This window comes from Furipterus horrens, unplaced genomic scaffold, assembly GCF_987537825.1.
Source record: "Furipterus horrens unplaced genomic scaffold, mFurHor1.1.pri manual_scaffold_4, whole genome shotgun sequence".
NCBI lineage: Eukaryota > Metazoa > Chordata > Mammalia > Chiroptera > Furipteridae > Furipterus > Furipterus horrens.
In genome coordinates this window covers 1742572-1764613 of record NW_028327174.1, presented here as the reverse complement: position 1 = coordinate 1764613, position 22042 = coordinate 1742572, and the positions used below count along the sequence as shown (strand labels likewise).

Sequence of the window (22042 nt, the reverse complement as noted above, 5' to 3'; positions counted from 1 at the left end):
GCAGGGGCCCGCCAGGAACTCCGCAGTGTGGCTTGTGACCCGCCCTGCGGGGAAGGGGTGAGCAGGGTCCTGTGGCAGCACGTGCCGGGGAAGGGTGTGTGGGTGCAGGCCGGGGTGACGTCAGCCTGGACACGGAGGCACCATCTGTCCGTAGGTACTCACCTGGGCGAGGGGCGCATTGCGGTCAGGGGCTCAGACCCCGGCCCAGGTGAGCAGAAGGCAGACGGGAGACAGGCTGCCCGCGGGGGCCACACGGTGATGGGGGCGGGCGGCGGGCCAGGCGTGTGTGTCAGGGAGGAGGCCAGGGTGGCCTTGGTTTTTAGATTGCTGTTCTCGGAAGTCCGGTCATAGAAGGAGCTGATCGCGATGGTCAGGAGAGGGAGCCCTGGCCCAGGGCAGTGGGCACAGCTGGGGACTCAGGCAGGGCCAGGAGGCTGCTGTGTGACATGGCGGGTGAGCCCTTTGTTCTGTTGCTGGTGACTGGAGGTGGTGTCATTGTCTGGCCGGACAGGGAAAGTAGGTTGGAGGCCTGGTGTTCGGGGCAAAGCTGATTCCGGGCATGGACCTGGTGGCTGGAGGCGGCTGTTGGGGAATCGTTTGCTGAGTGGTGGTCCGCAGTCAGGAGGGGGTGCGGGAAGCTGGCAGGATTGGGGACTTGGCTTTGGGCATCGGAGGCCAGGAGTGCCGGGGGGCGCTGGGAGCTTCCAGGCAGGCGGTGGGACTCGGGGAGAGGGAGCGGAGGGGGGTCCGGTGGTGAAGGAGCTACGAGGAAGACAGGGTGGGGACACGGGGCTCGGGGCAGCTGCTGCCCCCTCCTCCGTGCTAATTGCAGAGACACCCTTTCCTTGCCAGTATTTCCTGAGCTTTGTGTGACCAACACGTTGCTCTTTTATGAGGTGTGATTAACACGTGGCATCGTAGCAGTTCCGGGGGCCCGCGGCAGTGACTTGGTCCTTGCGCGCCCTGTGAAATGAGGTCCGCAGTAAATCTAGCTAACGCCTGCCGCCACGCGGGGTGCAAATGGTCTTTCTTGTGATGAGCGCTTTTAAGATTTACTCTCTCAGCAACTTTCAAACACGCAGCACCGTGTCATTAGCCCCAGTCGCCATCTGGGGACCTGCTGTGTTCAGACCCCTTCCCCTTGACTTCTGGGAGCTGCCCTCTCTGCTCCGTCCCCGTGAGCTCACAGGTGGCTTTTCATGCGAGGAGAGAACGTGAACACGCTTATCTCCAAGTTACGGATCAAGAGATGCCCATGGAGCAGCTTGCCTTTTCGCTCGGTGATTGCCTGAGTCCCTGCGGTGTTCAGGGGCCACGAGCAGTGTGACAGGCGACCAATCCAGACCTTCCAGGGGCTGGCGGCTTGGGGGACACCGTGTTGCTGGGAGCTTGCAGGGCGGGTGCGCCTTACTGTGGGTGGGGTGGCCTGGGCGTCGGGTGGGACTGCTGCAGGCCTCCCAGCGCGGGTCCCCCAGGACCACGTGTTTCCGCAGGGACTCCGTGGGGTGGAAAGTTCCAGATTATGGTGTGGGCGGAGGGGGCGTGGAATTGTCTGCTGTTGTCATGGTGGGGGTTCGCGCCGTTTTCTCCAAAGCCCTCTCAAGTTCACGCCGTTGGACAGCTTCCTTCTGCATGCGCCGTAGCCGCCCGGTGAGCGTCCATGTGTGGTGGGGGGCCTGCTGGTGGCCCCGTCGCCGATCCAGGCCACGTTCCAGGAGACCGAGCGGACCCGGGGGCACTGAGTACTGACTGCACGAAGCAGAGGCAGGCGGGCTCCAGGCGGAAGCTGACGATATGCCTTGCCCGCTTCCCCACGTAGCTGAGGTGGAGGGAGGCGTTAATCGTACGTGTGCGCCCACTTCCGTGTCCTTCGTGAGGCTTACGAGGCTGCAGCTGCTGTTTCCTCCTCCGCGCGCCCCCCTCGCCCCTCACTGTTCCCCTCGGTGCCCCTTCACCCGCCGCTCTTCACCCTTTAGTGAAGCAGGAGGGCTGGTCTCAGCCAGTCAGGGTCGTTGCAGGGCGGGCACCGTGGTGTGGGGTCCACGCTCACACCAGAGGGAACATCTCTGGGACCCGCGGAGGGGACCACCTTCTTGCCGGCACCCCTGGGCCCTGCAGCCCTGGATCGATCGCTCCTTGCTTGTGGTGTCTGCTGTGACCAGATGCTGCTTCCCGTCTTTCGTCCACCTTCCCGGGCTCACCTGTACGCTGATGGCCGTCCCCTGTCGCAGGAGCAGCCTGGTGCGGGCTCTGCGGCTCCATGGTGTCCTTCCAGCCCCGGCGGCGTGGGGCCTGGCTGGGAGCAGGTGCTCGGCCCGCATTTGCTGAGCGACCGAATGAAGCAGCGTCCTTGACCGCTCAGGGCACTGCTGCGTCCAGGCGCTCTCCAGGCGACCCCGTGCTCCAGGGCTCGGCTGCCCACAGTTGGCCCTCGATTATCTTGGATCTGGAGTTTTTTAGAAAACTGTTCCTGTCGTGTGCTGTCAAGATGGCGTAGACAGGGTCCTGAAGAAGTGGCACTGATCTCAGGAACCCGTCCCTTCTGTCGGGCAGGTCCCCACCTGACCAGTGTCTCCGGCCTGATGTCCTCTGTGACCCTGGCCGCCTAGAGGTGGCCCTCTGTGTTTTCACATTAAGCCCCAGCTTTCCCCATTCTTTGTCCCCTGCCTTCCCCACCAGTGGTGGCGTTTTAGTGGCAGGGGCTGTCGCGAGGGAGGGACTTCTCTCAGGGTCCCCTTCAGGGCACCATCCTGGGGCGCCTCTCTGCCTGCCCCCCCCCCGACCCACCCTGTGCTTTCCATTTGTCGGGACCCCCCGGCCGCCCAGGTGTGTGTGAGCCTCTGCCCCGCGTGGGGCCTGCGGTGCTCCCGTGGCTCCCGGCCGTCTGCGCTCCCGCCCGAGAGCCCCTCCTGGCCGCTGGGCTGAGTGGCGTCCGGAGTGCAGAGCAGACGTGCGAGCACTGTGTCTGGGCCCCGCCGCTGCCGCTGGGGACGGGTGAGTCCTCCTGCCGTCTCACCGTCTGCGTCCGTATTGCTTTCAGGGGACATTCATGGATACGTTCCCGACGGCAGCATGACGTTGGTTGCCGGGTGCCAGGTGCGGAGGGGTGCTTTGCTCATGGAGCCCCCGCCAGGGCACACCCACCTTCCTGAGCACTGGGGCGGGGGAGGGGACCTTCCTGCCTCCCCCCGCCCCCCCCGCCCCTCGTCCTGCTCCTTCCCGAGTCCTTTCTTCCTTGCGGCACCTCTGTAGGGACACCCTTTTGGTAGCGCACGTTTTGCCTGCTTAAGTGCAGAAGTCGGTGTTCCTGGTGTCTCCCCAGGGGCGTGCGGCCGTGGCCACGGTCAGGGCTGGGACCTTTGCGCCAGCTCAGGGAGACCCCCGACCGGTTGGCGGCGACTGCCCTTTCCGCCCTTCCGGCCCTGGGAGTCACTCCTCTGCGCCCTGTGCCCGCAGCTCGCCTGTTCTGGGCGTTGCCTGTCAGCGGCGGTGTATTCGGCCCCTTGTGTCTGGCATCCGTCCCTGAGCATCTGGGTGGCAGGGCTCATCCCTGTCGCAGCAGGTGTCGGCGCTTCGTTGCTTATTCAGGCTGCCCCCTTCCAGGACGTGGGCGGGTCCCCTTGCGTCCGCATTCCTCAGTTCGTGGACGCGGACGCGGGGACTGTCCTGCAATTCTGTTACAGGTAGCACAGTGCGCGATTTTGTGCAGACGCGGGTGTTCGTTTCTCTGGGTGTGTTCCTAGGAGTGGGATTACGGGGTCACGTGGCAACTGTGGGACCTTTTGAGGACCTGCCAGCCTGTTTGCCAAAGTGACTGCACTGTTTTCCATTTGTGTCAGTGGTGTGTGAGGGTGAGGGGGTCGGCTTCTCCCCGTTCTTGTCAACACTGGTGCTGTCATGCCGCCCCCAGGGCGTGGAGCGGCACCTCGCTGGGGTTTCCCTTGCGCTCCTCGGAGAGCTGATGACTGCTGACGTTGAGGTTTCTTCTGCAAGGAGTTCTGTGCACAGCATGAGAAGAGCGGGGTGGGGGGCCTAGAGTTACTAGGAATGTGTCCCTGAGGGGCCCCCCGCCTGCTGTGTTGTCTGCGTGCTGTGTCTGTGTCCAGTTCATGAACACCCCACCTCGCGGCTGGGGCACCTCACAGATCCGGGACAATCTGTGTAAAACACCAGACCGTGTTTTAGGCTTCCAGAAGGCACACGGTCACAGTCCCGCCAGCGGTTCACCCCGTGCGACCCCCACCGAGCACTGGGGCGCCCCTGGACGACCCCGCCTACCGCGCCCCCCTCCCCGCCCCCCCGCGGTGCTCCCGGGCCGCCCGTCTGCGGGACAGTCACTGAGATGCCGTCGGGCACAGAGGAGGCGGCGCCATCGGGGGCCATGGGAGCCTGACACGTGCCGCTTTGGTTGGGGCGCAGAGGGAGGACGCTCCAAGTGACGGCAGGGAGCGCAGCGCGGCGGCCGCGCGCCCCAGTGACATCGCCGGTTCTCGGCGGCGTGGGCGGGTCCCCGGCTGTCGCGCCGGAGGCCGTTCCCTGCGGCTGCTGCGCTCGGCCGTGCTGCTGCGGCCCCACCAGGCGGTGCGGACCTTGCGGCTCCATCGTGATGCTAGGGGGCCTCTCTCGTATACGGGGTCCGTTGTGGACCGAAACGTCATTATACGGCACGTGGCTGCAGGTGAGTACCGTGAACGTAGAACGCACGTGAGTCCTCCCCCCAGCGTAGGACGTAAGCTGTCACACACGCAGAGCTGCTGCCTTCACGTCCTGGGCCCAGCTCCGCGTTTGCGCTTCCCCGCCGTGCGTGTGGTGGGACTTCTGACCGCTCCTGTGCGTGGCCTGTAGGGTCATTTCCCGTTTGTAGGTGCCTCCTGTAACTGCTCTTGCACTGCGTGTGCGTCGCTTTTCAACGGCATGTTGGGAAGCTTCCGGTACGTGTTTGGCCTCCTGTAGCCGTGGCCGTTCATGGTTTCTGTGGTTCGTGTTTCGTTGCACGTGTCTGTTCCAGTTTGTTCATTCATTACTCGGGTCGTGAAGGGTGTCTGGATAGTGCTGCAGAAATGACGGACACTGCTGAGCCCGCCTCCTCGCGTCCCGACGGTTCACGGGTGCGGCAGAGGGACGTCCCAGCTGTGCACATGCAGAACGCAGTCTAGTCCCGCGTCAGTGTTTCCTGGTTATTTTATTACTTCCCACGTGCACGGCTGTAGCCTGGTTTTGCCACCCTGTGTACCTAGAGGTGACGGTGTGCCATGTACCCTTGTCATAGGAGTTCCTGGGTTCTCTTTAAAACTGTGAGTTATGCAGTGCTTTAAAGCAGCAGATTTATTAAAAAGTTTATTAGAGAATATGTTTTTAAAAGAAAGATTTCATGGCCTGAAATGAGGTAGTTGCCATTTATTTTTCTAAAATGGCTTCAGTTCAAACCTATTTTTCTTTTCAGCTCTGCAAGGCCAGATAGAAGTGAAATTTTAATAAGATGCAGTGAGGCTCGTTTGAGTCTGAGGGTGAGCTTGGCTGGAACATTTTCTGCTCCATAAACAGAAGTGGTGTGCCCATGAAGAATTAATGAGCTGCCGCCGCGCGGGCGGCACGGGCCTGCGTCCTGTGACAAGGCTGGGGACCTCTGTGAGACGGAGCAGACTGCCTCCCGGCATGGAGCCATGTGAACACATCGGGACAGCTGGGAGGATGCAAATGTTCCGGCTGCGGCGGGTCGATGCCGTTGGTAACTGCCATGTGTGGGCCACTCGGCAGCGCTCAGGCTGCTGTCTTACACGGTTGCCGCGTTTCACACGCGTTCCTATTCCCGTTCCTGGGAGGGGCGGCTCCAGCGCAGAGCAGTGGCGTGGTTGACGGGGCCAGCGCACAGCTGTCGGGGGCTGGACTTGAACCCAGCCCTTGGAATCTTCAAACTGGAATCCGCCTACCAGGGTCACGGGGGCCTCTGAGATTTCTGGGAAGGGACCGTGACTGGCGGTTGTGCTTGATCTAGGCAGGCTGAGACTTGTGTTTTTGCAGAAACATGCTCGTGGATTCCATGGATTGGGAACCGAGACGTGACCCAGTGGGAGGGCTGCACCTGCTCCAGGGTGCCTGCGGGGCCCCTGGGGGTCTAGAAGGCTGGACCCAGTGAGGGGAAGGCCGGCTCACTCCCGTGGGACCCGGTTCTCGCGGGCGTCATGCGGCCTGCCCACGGGCTCTGCGACGTGGATGCTCTGGGCTTCCCTGGAGCTCGGGGCTGGGCTCCAAGCGGGAACCCAGGAGCGCCAGTGGGAAGCTGTTTTGCCTTTACAAAGCCACCTCTTCACTGGGACTCACACGTGCCTCACCCACTGAAATTCACATGCGAACACCGTATACTCATTTCGGTGCTAGACTCGGTGATGTCCTCGTGTTCCCGTGCTCCGAGGGCTGTGTGCCCTCCTCACAGTCAGTTCTAGAACACGAGTGTCGTCACAGCAGCCTGCCCCCACCTCAGGCAACCACCAGCCCCTTCCTGTCTCAGTGGACGCGTCCGTTCTAGACGTTTTATGCAAACGAAATGTGACCGGCTTCTTGCACTCAGCGTGTATTCAGCGTGGGTCCGTGTCTGGCCTGTGCCGGCTCTTCACTTCCGAGCTGAATCACGTGGCCCGGCGTGCAGAGAGCATGTCTTGTGTGCCCGCCTGCCTGCTGACGCCTTCGGGCCGTCTCTCCGTTTCGGGCTCCCGGGCACACCGCCGCTGTGGCGGCCCCGCGCCGGTGTCGGCGTGGCTGTGTGCGGCCGTGGCTCCGGGGGGTGCGCTGCGGAGGGGCTCACCGGGTCAGGCGGTGCCTCTTCCGTGCATATTTGGGGACCGTCAGGCTGTGTTCCCACGCGGCCACACCGTTTTCATTCCCAGCAGCGGGCGTAAGGACTCTGCTTTCTCCGTTTTCTCATGAACACTCGTTACCCTTTTATGCCGGCCCTCCCAGTACGTGTGAGGGCATCTCTGCATGGTTTGCGCTCCCTTAGTGATGGAGTGGGAGCATCTTCTCACGCGTTTCCTGGCCCCGTGTATGTCTTCTTTGGAGACATGTCTGTTCAGATCCTTTTTCAATGTTAAATTAATGTATCTTTGTATTATTGAGTTTTAAGAGTTCTTCATATGTTCCAGATGTAACCCCTTACCAGATACGTGATTTGCAAAAAATCCCTTCCATTCCAGTGGGTTGTCTTTCTACTTTCTGGATGGTGTCCTTTGAAGCACAAAAGGTTTTAATTTTGACCATGTCCAGGTTACCTTTTTGTTATCCTTGTTGCTTTTGGGGTCGTTCTGAGAAGACAGCGCCTGATCTAAGTTCTTAAAAGATTTATTCTTGCGTTTTCTGCTAAGGATTTTGTAGTTTTAGCTCTTACGTGTAGGTCCTTGGTTTCGAGTTAACTGTTACATATGTTGAGAGGCTGGCGTGCAGCTTGGTTCTTTTCACCCCTCGGTACCTAGCTGTCCCAGCACGGTTCTCAAAGATGGTTCTTTCCGCATTCAAGGGCCTTGGCGCCCTGGTAGGCGGTCGCGGGCCAGCAGCTCTGCTCTGGTGACCTCTGTCTTTACGCCAGGACCAGTCTGACGTGGCCACTGGGCCCTGTAGTACGTTTGAAATCTGGGAGCGTGAGTCCGCCAACTTCGTTTTCTCTGGGTCCCTTGAATTTCCCCATATGAACTTCGGGCTCAGCTTGTCACTTTCTGCAGAGAAGCTAGCTGGGACTTTGTAGGGATTACATGGAATCTGTACTGAATTTGGGGAGTATTGCCACAATAGTAAGTCTTCTGATACATAGACTTGGTTGTCTTTCAGTCGATGTAGGTCTTGAATTTCTTTTAACAGTATATTTTACTTTTCAGAGTATAAGTTTTACACGCCTTTTGTTAAATATATTCTTAAAAGTTTTATTCTTCTTGATGCCGTTATAAGTAGAATTGTTTTCTTAATTTCATTTTTCTGTTCCTTGCAAGTGTGTAAAAATATATTTCATTTTTGTACATTTATCTTGTATATTGAAGCTTTGCTGCATCTGTTTTTCAGTTCGGATTCTTTTTAGTGGATTTCTTAAGATTTTCTTTGTACAAAATCATGTCATCCTGCTCAATAGCTTTGCCTCTTCCTTTCTGATCTGGATGCCTTTCTTTCTGCCTCTTGCTCTGGATGGATCCTCCAGCACCGTGTGGACTGAAGGTGGCAGAGCAGACGTTCCGCCTCGTCCCAGCCTTTCACCGTGGAGGGCAGCGTCGGCCGTGGGTTTTGTGTGTGTTCCTGACCAGGACGAGGACGTGTCCTTCCGTTTCTGGGTCACTGAGCCTTCTGCTATGATTGGGGTTGAATTTTTAAAAATGCCTTTTCTGTGATTACGCAGTTGACGATTTTTTTTTCTACTATGTAATATGGTATTTTGTAGGCATTGGTTTTTGGTTCTTAAATTAGCCTTGCCTCCCTTGGGTTAGTCCCACTTTGTCATGATGTATAATTTTTTAAAAATGATGATTATTTGGTTTGCTAGTGCTCTGCTGAGGGTTTTTGTATGTCTGTTTATGAGATGTATTGGTCTGCCATTTTCTTCTCTGGCAGTGTCTTTGTGTGCTTGGGAAGTGTGCCCTGTGCTTCTGGGTTTTAGAGGAATTTCTCGAGAATGGGTATGAATTCTGCCTCATGTATTCATTAGAGCTGACCAGTGAAACGAGCCCGTGGGCCTGGGCTCCCCGTGGGAAGTGTCTGACGGCCGATTCAGCCTCTTTACATGTTAGATGTCGCGATTCAGCTTTTCTGTTTCTCCAGTGAGTTTCAGCTGTTCTCGTTTTCCTGGGGATTTACGCGTCCGCCTGAGTTACCTTACCTGGTGTTCACCGTGTTCTCTCATAGTCCTTTGGTGTCTGTTAGGCCGGCGTGAGGTCCTCGCCCTCCTCTCCAACATTAGTGATTGGAGTCTCCTCTCCATCTGGCTGCAGATTTGTCTGCTTGGTCCTTGTTCTTTTTCATTTTTTTTACTTTTCTCTCCTTTCTTCCAAGGCTGTGTATTTTCAAGAAGTAACCAGAGCAGTGGCTTTTCAGTGACTCCCCCCAACTCCTGCCGAGGCTCCTGGAACTCCATCTTCTCTCTGAGCGGCCCGGCGAGCCTGTGGGTGGGCGCCCGCTTCCCCCCTGGCTTCCCCAGAGCAGCTCTGCCTCTGTCTGCGCGCTGCTCCCGTGTACGGATGGTTTTGAAAAGTTGGTTTACGGCTACCCCCCCCCCCCCCCCCCACATTAAGTGAAGCCCGCAGGACAAGGGCACCGAGGGGCCTGGGGTGGCACTGGGGGTGAAACGGCCTCGACGTGGGCAGGGCGCGGGGTGCGCGGCCTGTGCTCCGCGAGCCTCCAGTACAGACACAGAGCCTTGCAGGAGCGGTGAACGCCCAGGTCAGGCTGGCAGTCGCCCCTGAGCAGGCGGGGACGAGCACTGGGGGCCTTCCAGCTCAGGGCGAGGCAGGGTGCTGGGGTTGGTGGCCGGCGTGTGGCATCTGGACGCAGGAAGCTGGCCTGGTGACCTGCTGCTGGGGCACGCCCCCTGCGCTCTCTGTCCCTCGGTTCCCTACCAGCTCTGGAGCCCCCACAGTCCTGGCCCGTGGCCCCCTTCCTCCGTCGCCACAGCCAGCACCGTGGCAGCGCTCAGAGCTCTCCGCGCGCGGCTGGGAAAGCTGCCCGCTGCTACGGGTTTAGGAGCAGGTGGGGTCCGCCTGTGTAACCGGGGTGAACCCCCACGGTGTATGTCCTTAAGCACATCCACCCACAGAGCCGCCTTGGCCACGTGAGCCAACAGCCACAGGTTCTGGGATTAGGAGGTGCCACCTTTGAGAGGCCATTATTCTGCTGACTGTGCCCCCTGAATGACAGAGGAGTCCTCTGTTTTCAAGAAGGTGTCGACGAGGCCTGCGCTCCTGCTGCGGGGGCGGGCCCCTCGGCCCGTGGCTGTGCGTGGCTGCGTGTGCCGGCGGCCCTCCCAGCCGTGTTCTTCACGCCCCAGGCCACCTGTTCTGGGGCCTCATCCTCGTGCCGCTTGCGGTGGTGGGCACGGAGGTGTCACCGCTGTGTCGCGGTCACCGTGCCGAGCCGGCGAGGGTCTCGCAGACAGCGTCGGCTGCAGAACTGGGCGGCAGCCCTGTGGCGGGGCCGTGGGGCGGGGCGGCGGCTCCCGCTCTCTCACTGCGGTTTGTAAACCCAGAGTGGGCTGCGGGGCTCAGAGGAGCCCACGGGAAGGCCTTGCGCGCCCTCTCGTGACCCTGCCTTTGGATTTATGCGCCCCCGTGTGCTCTGTGAGCTGGTAAGCGGCACGTGCCGAGTAAGGACCTGCGTTTAAGGGAGTCGAGGGTTAGTAACGACGTGGGGAAATGGCGGGCTGTGTCGCTGAGTGAAAGAGGCAGGGTTTCGTTCTGCTTTACAAGTTGGAACACTCGTCTGTATACAGCCTGTGTGTGTGCTGACCGACACGCCCACGTGGGCCGCGCCTGGGGCACGCCGGGCTGCCAGAGCCTTCGCCGGCGGGCTTGTCTGAGCCCTGCACGGAGGCCTGGGGGGTGGTCCCCGCGGGCCGGCGGCCGGGCCCGCGTCGTGGTGGCTTTAGCCCTCCCGCTTATTTCTCAGGTGGCACGGTGGCTGCAGAGCCCCAGGCCTCACGTCTGAGTTCCAGGCAGGAAGAGGGGAAGCAAGGGCCGGAGGTGTGTGAGCTACGCGGTCCTCTTCTGTTGGGCAAGGGGACTGGCATGCACCGTGAGGGGCCTGCATGGTCACGTGGCCACCCGGCCCGGACTCCGCGGGTGGAGGGGTGCGCGCGGGGCTGCTCAGCTGACGGCGTGGGTGTCTGCCGCCCAGGTTCTTCTGTTCCCGTCTGTAGTGCAGACGTACTCCGACCGTTAAGGCTTTAAAAGACGGCGTTTGTCCTTCTCTGTAGTCTGCATTCTGTCTTTCGGCAGCGTGGTCCAGCTGGGCGTCTCCTGACAGGCACCGCGTGGCCCGCGTTCAGTCTGTCCGAGCGTGGCGCTGCCGGGTTGCCCCTGCTGCTGAGGAGCCGGCAGCCCCCAGAAGCCTGTCCCCGTGCCGGGGCCGGAGGGTGGCCCGGGCAGCATGGCTGGTGGCTCTCAGGCGCCTGGGTCCCAGGAGCGCGCCTTTTCCCTGAGTCAGTGGTGGGCCCTGGGAAGCTGAAAGGAGCTAACGTGCTTTTCCTTCTTTTTAATCAGCATCCGGCACGTGTATGGCGCCCAGCACCCCCCCTTTGATCCTCTGCTGCATGGCACGTAAGTGACACCTTGGCTGTCCCAGGGCGGGTAGGCCCGGAATTCCTGGGCGGGGCAGGAAATTAGTTGTTCACCAGCAAACACGTGTCAGGCACTGGCTGGTGTGAGACATGGCAGCCTTGTCCAGCACACTGTCCTCTGGAGGGGAGGCAGATGGGGAAGCTGCAGCTCTGAGCGGGCTGCCCGTGCAGGGGACATGGGGCCAGCACCCCCAGCCGGCGGGCCTGGCCTGGTGCATGGGTGGTGGGGGTTGGTCTCCCTCGATGGGCGCTGCACCATGCCCTGTGTCTGGCTGCTCCGCCCAAGGTGAGCGAGAGGAAGGTGTGGCCCTGCCGACTGCCCTGTCCCAGATGTCACAGGACACAGAGCGCAGTCCTGCGGTGGGGGTCGTATCCCCATCCATACCCTGAAGGCCCACGTCCGTGAGCCGTCCCTCAGCCCCCGCCCCTAGCGCTGCCTCGGGGAGGGTGGCAGGGACACGGGGACGAGAGCTGCTGTGCCCGGCCTTGGTGGCGGCGGAGCTGTGGGCGCCTTCTCCCCTCCCTGCCAGCTGCGGGGAGGCTGCGCGCTGCTCCTCTTCACCTGGGGGTTCCCTCTGGTTGCGGGGAGCAGCCCAGGGCCTGAGGGCAGCAAACCGCCTTTGCTTTGCAGCTTGCCCAGGGCCACGCCCAAGGCGCCCACCACGCCCGTGAAGGCCAAGAGAGTCAGCACCTTCCAGGAGTTTGAGAGCAACACCAGCGATGCCTGGGACGCCGGTGAGGACGGCGACGAGCTGCTGGCCATGGCGGCCGAGAGCCTGAACACCGACGTGGTCATGGAGACGGCCCACCGCGTGCTGCGCAGCCACAGCCAGCGGCAGGAGAGGCGCGAGCTGCCCCAGCCCCCTCCGGCCCCCGGCGGCGACCTCCGGCTGGCCAAGTCTGCCAGCGAGAGCCATGCGTCCTGTCCTGCAGGTGGGCGGGCTCGGGCTGCAGGTGGGCGGGGCTAGGGCTGCAGGGGGGCGGGACTCGGGCTGCAGGGGGGCGGGGCTAGGGCTGCAGGTGGGCGGGGCTAGGGCTGCAGGGGGGTGGCGGGCGGCCTGTGGCCCTCCCTGTGCAGCGCTGCCCCTAGGGCCCTCCCTGTGCAGCGCTGCCCCTAGGGCCCTCCCGGCAGAAGCTGCCACGCTCATCTCTGTCCCCCCGCCCCCGGCTGAGGGCCCCTCTCCTTTTTGTGGGGGGCAGGGTGTAGGCTCCCCATGGGCTGGGCATGAGAGGGCCACAGGGAGTGCAGGGCTCGGGGACCCTCCTCCCTCCTAGGCACACGCTGGTTGCTCTCAGGGTGTCTCCAGCTGTAGGGGTGGCTGCAGGCTCAGAGGACCTGCCTCTAGGGACACTTCCACGTGGCTCAGGGTCTCTAGGGGCAGGGTCTGATGTTGGGTTGCTGGGGTCGAAGTCCTCCAGGGCGGGAGCCCCCACCCACCCACTCAGTGCCTGGGGCTCAGCGGCCCTCCTCGAGGCTGTTCTTGCTGCTCTGCTCCTGTGTCGGAGGGCCTGGGGCGTCGGACCACCGGGATACTTTACGGGCATTGCAATGGGTCAGTGCTGTGCTTGGGACCGTGGTGCCCCCATGGGTAGGCTGAGTATGGCGCATCCTGTTTGGTGGGCGGCCGTCACGTGGGGCCAGCTCACGGCCTGAGGGCTGGAAGTCTGAGATGGGGGTGCCAGCATGGCTGGGCTTTCTGGGGACCTCTTCTGGGCCCAGGCGGTTGTCTTCTCACCATGTCCTCCTGCAGTGGGGAGCAGAGAGGGGCAGCAGGCTGTCTCCTGACTCTTCCAAGGGCACCACGGTCCCCCCATGACCCCATCCAGTCCAGATTGCTTCCCACAGTTCCCTCTTCCGGACCCTATCACATGAGGGGGGACTTCAACATAGGAGAGGTGGGGGTGTAGCATTTAGCCCACGCCACGTGGTGAGTGACTGGGGGAGCCTGACCAGCCAGGGTGGAGCCTTGGGTTGCTGCCTCCTGTAAGAGCCCAGTGAGGGGCATTCCCAGCAGCTTGTGCTGGGCAGGGGCTGGTGACAGTCTGCCCTTTGCCCCCCACCTCCTCGGAGTGGGTCATCTTTCCTTTGCTGTCTGGACAAGCCTGTTGTCTGCACTTGCAGGAGTGATCATGCTACTGGCATTTACCAGTCACTGTGTGGCAGGTGCCTTAACGGCCCTGGTGACCGATCAGATCACTAGATGTGACAGCAGCCTGCACGGAGGGGCCGCCAGCTGCCCCATGTGCGCCCCGGGCTGGGCCAGAGTTCAGACCCTGGCCTTGCCTGGAGAGCAGGGCTTCTCAGCGGGTGGTTCTGCTCCCAGGGGACAGGGGGCTGTGTCTCAGGACATTTTTGGTTGTCACATCTGGGGCAGCGCCTGTGTGCTGCTGCACGTAGTGGCTGGGGGCCGGGGTTGTATCCCCTCGTGCCCAAGGTGATCCACTCCACCAGGACTACCTCCCACACGGGCAGGCGTGGTCAGGGAGAGACCTGCTGGGACCCTGCTCTCGGTCCCAGCGGGGGCAGAACACGTGGTGTGTCTTCCGTTTCCACTCGCCCATGCTGGTCCTCATCATGGGACTGGTCCTTGCTCAGGGAGGCCCCGGACACATGTGCTGCCTGGCAGTCCAGGGGGAGCCGTGTGTGCATGGGTGCTGTCACTTCCGTGAGGCAGGCGGGGTGCTGGGGCCTAGCCAGGATCCAGAAGAGTTCAGGGCTGGAGGTCCCTCTTCTGTCTTGTGGCGGCAGGCCAGGGCACGGACCATCAGGGAAGGCTTCTGAGGGCAGGGGAGGCTGTCCTGGCTGAGGGGAGGTCCCAGGTTGGCGGGTCCGGCCTGCCTTTCCTGAAGGTGGGGTCCCATCTGCCTGTCCGTCCCTTCTGCGTGGTTCAGGAGTTCCTTGAAGATGGGGACCTCTCCCAGTTACCTTTGTCTCTCTTTGGTGTCCGATGCAGTCACATAAGTGCTGCTGAAGTAGACCAAGCTGTCCTTGGGCCTGGTGACCATGTCTCCCTCCGGCCGCTGTGACCTCACCCCACGTCACCCACTCTCGTCCCTTTACAGGGACCCCCACCCCTGGGTCCAGGCCTCCGCTCAGGTGTGGGACCTGTGACTTCCAGTTCACTTTGTTGCTCACGTGGACCATGCTCTGCAGTTCTTCCCGCCCTGGAACCTCCCCTTCAGGCCCCGGTCCCCCAGAGCACCGCTGCCCTGCTCTGTGGACGCGTCACGGCCGGCGCTGTGCCTGGTGCTGCGGCTCCCCGTGTGCTGCTGTGCGGAGCAGATGCCGCCCGGCGCGGTGCCCGCACAGCCTGCCTGTGCTCTCCGCTCGGGCCAGAGCCTGACTCGTCGGTGGCCTGGGAGTGCAGTGACGGGGTTGTGGAGCCCCGGGCTGGCCCCGTGCAGCTGCTGCGCTGACGCCCTGATGACCACCCGGCAGGTCTTTGTAGGTGCTGCCTGGTGGAAGTAGACCCCACCCTCAGGAACCCTGCAGCGGGAGGTCGCTGTTTCTCACTCACAGTGGCAGGGAGACCTGGTTGCCCATTTCCCTGTCTCTTTGGGGACGATGCTGTCACTGTGCCCTCCAAATGCTGCCTGCCCCGTTCTGGGGGTGGCTAGAAGTGTGCTCTGCTCGGGCGTGAGTGGGTCCTCCCGCCTTGGCAGTGACACGGGCATCGTCGCCAAGGTTGCAGATAACAGATGCAGCAGGTTCGGTTCTGTGGCCCAGTGTGGCCACCCTCCCTGGGGAGGCCTGAGGTTAGGTTGAGCAGTGGCTTCCAAGGAGGGAAAGGAGTTGGAGCGCCTGGGAGGGGCTGGGAGGTGCTCTCTCCCCTGGGCCCACATTTGCAGGCTTTTCTGGGAGCTTATCTGGGCAGACTCTGCCCAGAGCCTGCGGTCTCCCACTCCTCGGTGCCCGGGGGCTCCTGGTGCAGCCTTCCCGCCCGTGCTTTGGTGTAACGAGCTCCTGGCAGCCGCTGCCACACGTGGCTGGCAGCCCGTTTCCTCCGTGGGGCCGCTTCCTTGTCTTGTTTCCAGGAGTTTGTCTTTCACCCCACTGTAAACTCCAGTTTGAAGGTGGGATGACTCCATGGGGTTTAGCCCTGGGCCTCTTGCTGTGGGTCTCTTGTTGGTCCTGGTGGCTCTTCGTCGATTGACCCGAGGGCCTTCAGCTCTTCCCCTTGTCTGTGCCCGGTCCCGGGCCGCCTCACCTCAGCCCTGGGGTCCCCGTGGGCCCCTGGTGCCCTGCGCGAAGGCAGGGCAAGCTTGCACTCGGCACTGAGTCACCTGCAGTGGGGTTGGGTTTCTTTGTGTCCTCACAGAGTTCAGGGACGTCTGGGACCCATCAGGTGGCGGGGCCCTGGGCTCTGGGGACAGTGGGGAGTGGGCTCTCACTGTGCCCCGGCCCCTGGTGTGCCCTGGCCGTTGCCTCTGTCCGTGGTGCCTGCTTGCGCTGCACCTCCATCACGGGGCCCGGGGCTCCCCTCCAGCTCACTCAGGTGCCCCTCCTGGCCCTGCTCCAGCAGATGCTCGGCTCCGGCCGCCAGGCACGCCTGACCTGGGGGCTCCCTGGCCGCTGTCCAGCCTGGACATGGCCTGGATCATGTGGCGTCACTGTCTTGCTTTCATGTGGGGCATGGCTGTCTCACTGGTGACTGATACTCTGCCAGCAGAGCGAAGGGGTCAGCGGTTTCATCCGACTGGCCCAGAAGCCAGTGTCCACGCCGCTCAGTGCTGGGACAGGGGTCAGGATGGCCCGGCCGCATCCAGAAGGGAGACGGCTCGCAGCCTCTCGGGGTGCGCACGGCCGCCAGGAGGCCAGGGACCGGCCTCAGCTCCGTCTCTCCCTCCGCAGAAGCAGCCGGCAGCGCAGTCCCGCTGCAGAGGTCCCAGTCTCTGCCCCACTCGGCGACGGCCGCCCCCGGCGGGGCGTCGGACCCCAGCCCCCTCAGCAGCTCGGCGGTCAGCGAAAGAGAGGCCTCCCGGCTGGACAAGTTCCGGCAGCTCCTCGCCGGCCCCAATACCGACCTGGGTAAGTGTCAGGCTGGCGGCTGTGCCGTCGGCTCGCTCCGGACGAGGGCCCGTCTGCTGCCCTTTCACGCCCTTGCTTCCCTGAGTACGTCCCTTGTTCATGTGCTTCCAATGCAGTTGGATCAGGGAGCTTCTCCTCTTTCTGAAGCCTGGTGGTGCCCTTCTGGCTCCTTAGAGCTGCCCTCGGGCAGCCCGCGAGGCCGGCCAGGGGGACAGCGGCCCTCGGGCAGCCCGCGAGACCGGGCAGGGGGACAGTGGCCCTCGGGCAGGGGGATAGCGGCCCTCGAGCAGGGGGACAGCGGCCCTCGGGCAGCCCATGAGGCTGGGCAGGGGGACAGTGGCCCTCGGGCAGGGGGATAGCGGCCCTCGAGCAGGGGGACAGCGGCCCTCGGGCAGCCCATGAGGCTGGGCAGGGGGACAGCAGTCCTCGGGCAGCCCGCGAGGCCGGGCAGGAGGACAGCGGCCCTCGGGCAGCCCGCGGGGCCAGCTGTTCAGTGCTCACTGCATAGCCCTGTGGACTGACGTCAGGGCCACGGCTCAGTTTGCCCTTTCCTGCTGGGGCCTCCCGGGGCACTGAGAGAGTAGCCAGCTGGGAGCACTGTCCTAGGCGGGGCAGCCGTGGGAGGCCTTCGGCAGCCAGCACTGCGGTTCTCGGGGGTCCTGCGGCCCGTGTGGATGCGCCGAGGCTCGCGCTCGTGTCCGTCTCCTGGAGCGCCGCTGAGCCTGCCTGCGTTCAGCTGTGTGTCTCCTCTTAGTGCAGGGCCACTCTGTGCTGGGCCCTGTCGGCACCGGCGCTTCCAGGGGGTGGCCTGATCCCTCCCAGTTAGGAGGCAGGTGCCGGGATGGAGCCCTGAGGGTCGGGGCCCCGTGGCTGGCAGTGCCCTGCTCGGCCAGCAGGTGGCGCGCGAGGCCCGTGGACGCGGCGGGCCTGGCCTGCGGGGCCCTGCGGCTGCGAGCGGCTGCTCCGGGCGGGGGGCCGTTCTCATGGGGGGCTTTCCCTCCCAGTGGGCTTCCTTTCCGGTTGGGCCTGTCGGACACACTGCCCATTCCCCGCTCCCCTGTCCCAGGCGTCCTTCAGAGAGGGCCTGGGCAGGGTGGCCCGGAACTTCGGGGTTCGTTGTAATTTGCGCTTACAGGAGCGTTGCAGGAGGAGCACTGGACCCAGACCCAGCCTGGTTTACGTCGGCGCTCTTCCCCTCCGTCGGTGCCGCGTGTGCGCGTTTCCCCTGGGCCCCGGGAGCCGGTTAGGTCTCGTCCCCTCACTGTCCTGGAGGACAGACGTTCAGCACCGTCCCAGCCATGTCCGAGTCAGGAGATGCAGCAGTGGCACGGGCCGCAGTCACATGCCGACGTCCTTCACCTCCTCTTTCTAGTCCGGGCGCTCGCGGGACCACGTCTCCTCCCTGTGTGCCTGGAGCAGGACCCCTGCCTCGCGTCCGGGGGCAGAGCTGACAGCTGTCAGAGCGCAGGTCCCCCAGGGTGGGCTGTCTCGTGTTCCTCCTGGTGACACTTGGGCCGCTCACCTGTGCTCCCGGGCATCGTGGCAGGAGCCGTGGTGCTGGGCTGTGCTGACGCCGACGAAGGCCGCTCTGACCGCCCGGTTCAGATGGGCCCGGCGATCCAGGAGGAGCTGCGGACACCCGGGTCTGTGCGTCTCCACAATGGGTTCTCTCCGCAGGAAGGCTCCCGCCGTGCAGCGAGTTTCTCCTGAGGCCCCGCGGGGCGCGGCAGCCTAGGCGCCTGCCAGCCCGAGGGCACTGCGATGACGCTGGGCTTTGCGTCAATACAGACGACACGCGAACCTCCTTCAGACGTGGACCCTCACCCTGTGCGGTGACGTCCTAGGCTGTCCCCAGTGTGGCGGGGGCGGGGCCGCTTGGGAACGGGGTGGCGGTCTCACCACCGGGCGAGGTGGGCCGCAGCTCCGCGTGTGGGTGCCACGGGGCCAGGGCTGAGCCCGAGCGGCAGGGCGGGCAGCGGTTCCGTGGGCTGGCTGCCTGCGTCGCATGCTGGCTGCACCGCGTCCTCACCAGGGCCCGGCCTGGAGCCGGCCGGGACCCTCCACGCCCGGTCCCCGCGCGCCCCTGCAGGCATTCCGGTCACAGTTCCAGGTGCACAGGCACTGCGCACCAAGTGCAAGGAAGTGTTCGGCCGCCGGGAAGGTGCAGGAACGCTAGTCCTTCCTCCTCATCTCCACTTGCGTGGGCCTGCTTACCCCCTGACCTGGCTCCGTGCGGCGGGCGGGCGTGGTCATCTTTGTGCGTGCTGGTGGGCGGTGCGGCACGGCCCGGGGTCGCCGCGGCTTCCCGGTGCGCGCTGAGTGCGTCCCCACCCACTGTGCCGCGCAGGGAGTTGGTGGAAGCGCGGTTCTTGGCAGGGGCCTCCGTCCTGGGCCAGGGCCTTCTCGTGGGCCTTCCTGCTGGGAGCTTGTGGAAGTCAAGTCACACTTCAGAGTAAGCTTTTCAGGCGCTTGGGAAAACGTGAGTGTGTCAGGCTAGATTGAAGGGTACCGTGCAAAAACCCTGTTCTTCTGTAAAGCCGGCTTTTCTTTCTGCAGCATCCCATTTAACTGTCAGATCTAACAGCCTGGAGGGAGACCCAGAGCTTCCGAAGTTAAGCGGTTCCTGGATTTGGGGTTCGCGGCGAGAGGAAAGGGGTGGCACGCGCCCGGTTTATGGGGGGGCGTGTGAAGTGGCCTGGAGGACGGCGGTGCGTTGTTTTCTGCGTGGGCTCTCACAGTAGCCGTGAAAGCGCTTGTGAGCCTGCTGTCCGTTCACAGGGAGTGGCGCTGACCTCTGTAATGCTCCCCTTTGCGGGTGAGGATGTGCTGGGCTGGCGCCTCTTCCCTTTCGTGGGAGGAGGTGGGGCCCAGGCTGGGGAGAGGCGAAAGGGTCCCCAGGAGCGAGTTGCTCCTTGTTCTCTGCAGCACTTGTCCCTGTCACCTGGCTTCCGTCCCCTTTCACCTCCCACGGAGTGTTAGTGTGTCCCTCAGGCCCCCAGGTGGTGAGCTATCACCTGCTCTGACCGTGTCCCTCATCCCATGAGTGACAGTGACCAGCACACAGCGCGGCGCTAAGACCACGAGCATCTGTCCGGTGCCGTCCGCCCCGTGTCCCTCCCGTGGATCCTGGCAGCTCTGGTTCAGCCGCTGACAGGGGTCCCTGGCGTCCCGGCGCGTGGGCGCGGAGTCGGCTTGGCTGCAGGCTACAGAAGACCAGAGGTGGGCTTTATTGTTACAGATGGGGGCGTGTTCTTCTCAGCGAGGCACCTGGGGGCAGGAACCCGGCGCTGGCGCTCGGCCCTGTCTGAGAGGCCAAACTTAGGTGGCCCCAGGGGGCGGCCATCATCTGTGATGAGGTGCGGGCCGTTGCTGTGGCATCTGTGTCCTTCCCAGGGCAGCAGTGCCGGACCCAGCTGGGTCACGGGGCCACGCCTGGCTGCTAGGGATGCTGAGAGGTTTGCGTCTCACGTGGCTGCGGCCCCGGGCGCTCTGACGTTGGCGCCCCAGCGGCAGGAGGAGGGGGTGGGGGTGGGGTGGAAAGCCAGCCGCGCGTGCCGCTCACACAGCCTGTCGCCTGTCTGTCCCCACACCGTGTTCTGCCTTCCTTGCATTGTAGCAGCTAGCCTGTGGCTGGTGTCTAGCACTGGTCCAGACACATTTAGAGACCCAGGAAATGTCTGCGTGGCTTCGACCCGCATGCAGTGCGGGGTGTGGAGGAAACGAAGGAGTGAGCTTTGAATTTTCACCTCCAGACACGGCATTTGCAATGAGGCCTGTGTCCTGTTCCCCATGCACCCCCCCCCCCCGCCCCCGCAATGGAGTCGAGACTCCAAAGGGCCACAGACCGTCACGTAGCCATGATCTAGTCCTGGAAACTGCAAAAACCCCCAGCCAGACCCGAGTCTGTAGGCGGAGCCCACGGTCAGGCCTCTGTGTGGCACAATGCTTGGCTCGCCTTCCCGGGACGCGGAAAGTCCACGGTCAGAGACCTGACACAGGCTTCCGTGTCGCCTGGTTAGAGCAGGAAAACAGGAGGACGTTTTTAAGGACTGGAAGCGCGAGGCCCGGGAGGTGGAAAACCGCTCCGTTTCGCGTCGCGACGGGCTGTTGCCCGGGAGGAAGTCCTTTAGGTCGGGACAGACACCAAGGCAGCTGCCGAAAATGAGGGCAACGCTGGGTTTTGACCGGAGCAAAGAAAATCACCTTTGTTCTGAGTTTACTGGGCGGCGTGAAATGCTGCCGGTAAAGCTTTGGGTTTGGTTTTGAGCCAGTTCCTGAGCTGTTACCACCAAGGGAAGGCTTTCTGGAGAAATCTTAGACTATGTTTAAATTGGTCCTAAAGGGAAAAGTTCGAGTTTGCTTCAAGTGCTTATTGAATAATGAATGCCGTTTTTCTCACCATGAGATGTCCTAAGAAAAATGCGGTGAGGCTATCTTTTTAAACCCATTTTACTCAACGTGTAGCATAGCCCGTGCAGGTTCTGGAAGTACAAAGAACCACGTGATAGCGAAGTCAGAAGCCGCCGTGGCGGTCACCCTGCCCCCGTGAGTCTTGGCATCTTGGGGACAGCGTGGAAAACAAGTGTGTGGGCTTTGGGTCACACCAGGCAGGGCTGCGCCGCGCCTTCTGCTCACAGTGACCTTGGTTTGTTCTTTCATTCGTTCGTTTGTTTTTAAACCCTTTGGCTTCAGCTTCCTCACGTGTGAGCGGGGGCTGCGGTGCTCACCTCCCGGCCGCTGGGGAGGCGGGACGAGGTGGCCTGCAGCGCGCCCCGCGCTCGGTGTGCGGCCGGCCATGCTGGCTGCCGCGTCCCATCCGCTCTTGTCCCTGTAGCCCCCTCCACGGTTTTCATAGAGGCAGCGAGAATGTAGATGTGATTTGTGACTCGTTTATTTTCCGGTTAATATTATGTCACGAGCCTTCCCCTTGCTGCTAGTCTTCATAACCATCACTTTTAATGGTTGTATGTTTTCAAAATGATCTTTACTTAAAATTGTTATTAACGTTGTTTATCTGTCTAGATCAACACTTAGTTTATATGCTTAATCAAAGTCTAGATGTGTTTAGTCGTATTCAGAAGCGTAACACAGGCTGCGCCGGGAGAGATGCCCTTGATGTTCTGCGGGGGCGGGGGCCCAAGGGCTGCTCACTTTCAGTCTGGAGTGGGCAGTATGCTTTTGTGCTTTTTGTTTCCCAGGTTTTTTTAAATTGGAAAGGCTCCATTATGCAATGTTTAAAAATTCAGGGGGGGCCTGAGGGCTTTCATAATGACACACGGGTCTCCCACAGCCCCTCCTCTCTCTCACCTCCTTTCAGGAGGGTTCTGTGTGTGGCCAGGTGACTGCGGGTGTGGCCGTCCCCTCCTGCCTTTTAAAAACACAAATGGAAGCAAATGAGGCGTCCCTGCCCTCTCCCCGCTCTTCGTAGGGCGCGGACCGGAGCGCCGTGGACTGGTGGTATTTAGCACATACGCACGAGTGTTTCATTCACAAATGTCAGAATGGCTCAGTAATCATCCAATTTCCAAGGAAAATACATATTTTAAGTGGAGGTGGAATTCACAAGCCAGGCCTAATTAAGCCTTGTACAGCGTGCGGCCCCGCGGTGCGTACGTCGCCCCTTCGCAGCGCTGCACAGCCCCTAACCTGTTCTTAGCGTGGGTGGGACGCGGGCGTGACCCTGCAGCTCCACTCCTGGCCTTCGTGCCAAG

At 62.2% G+C, this 22042-nt stretch overlaps 1 protein-coding gene across 1 annotated transcript in view; it reads left to right on the top strand.

Moving 5' to 3' along the window:
• Window positions 1-22042, top strand: part of TBC1D22A (TBC1 domain family member 22A) — a 136531-nt gene that overhangs the window by 2770 nt on the left and 111719 nt on the right. The window contains exons 2-4 of the mRNA XM_090272247.1: window positions 11226-11282; window positions 11934-12235; window positions 16155-16331. Of these exons, the coding sequence (XP_090128373.1) occupies window positions 11226-11282; window positions 11934-12235; window positions 16155-16331 (536 nt within the window). The remainder of the gene's footprint in view (window positions 1-11225; window positions 11283-11933; window positions 12236-16154; window positions 16332-22042) is intronic.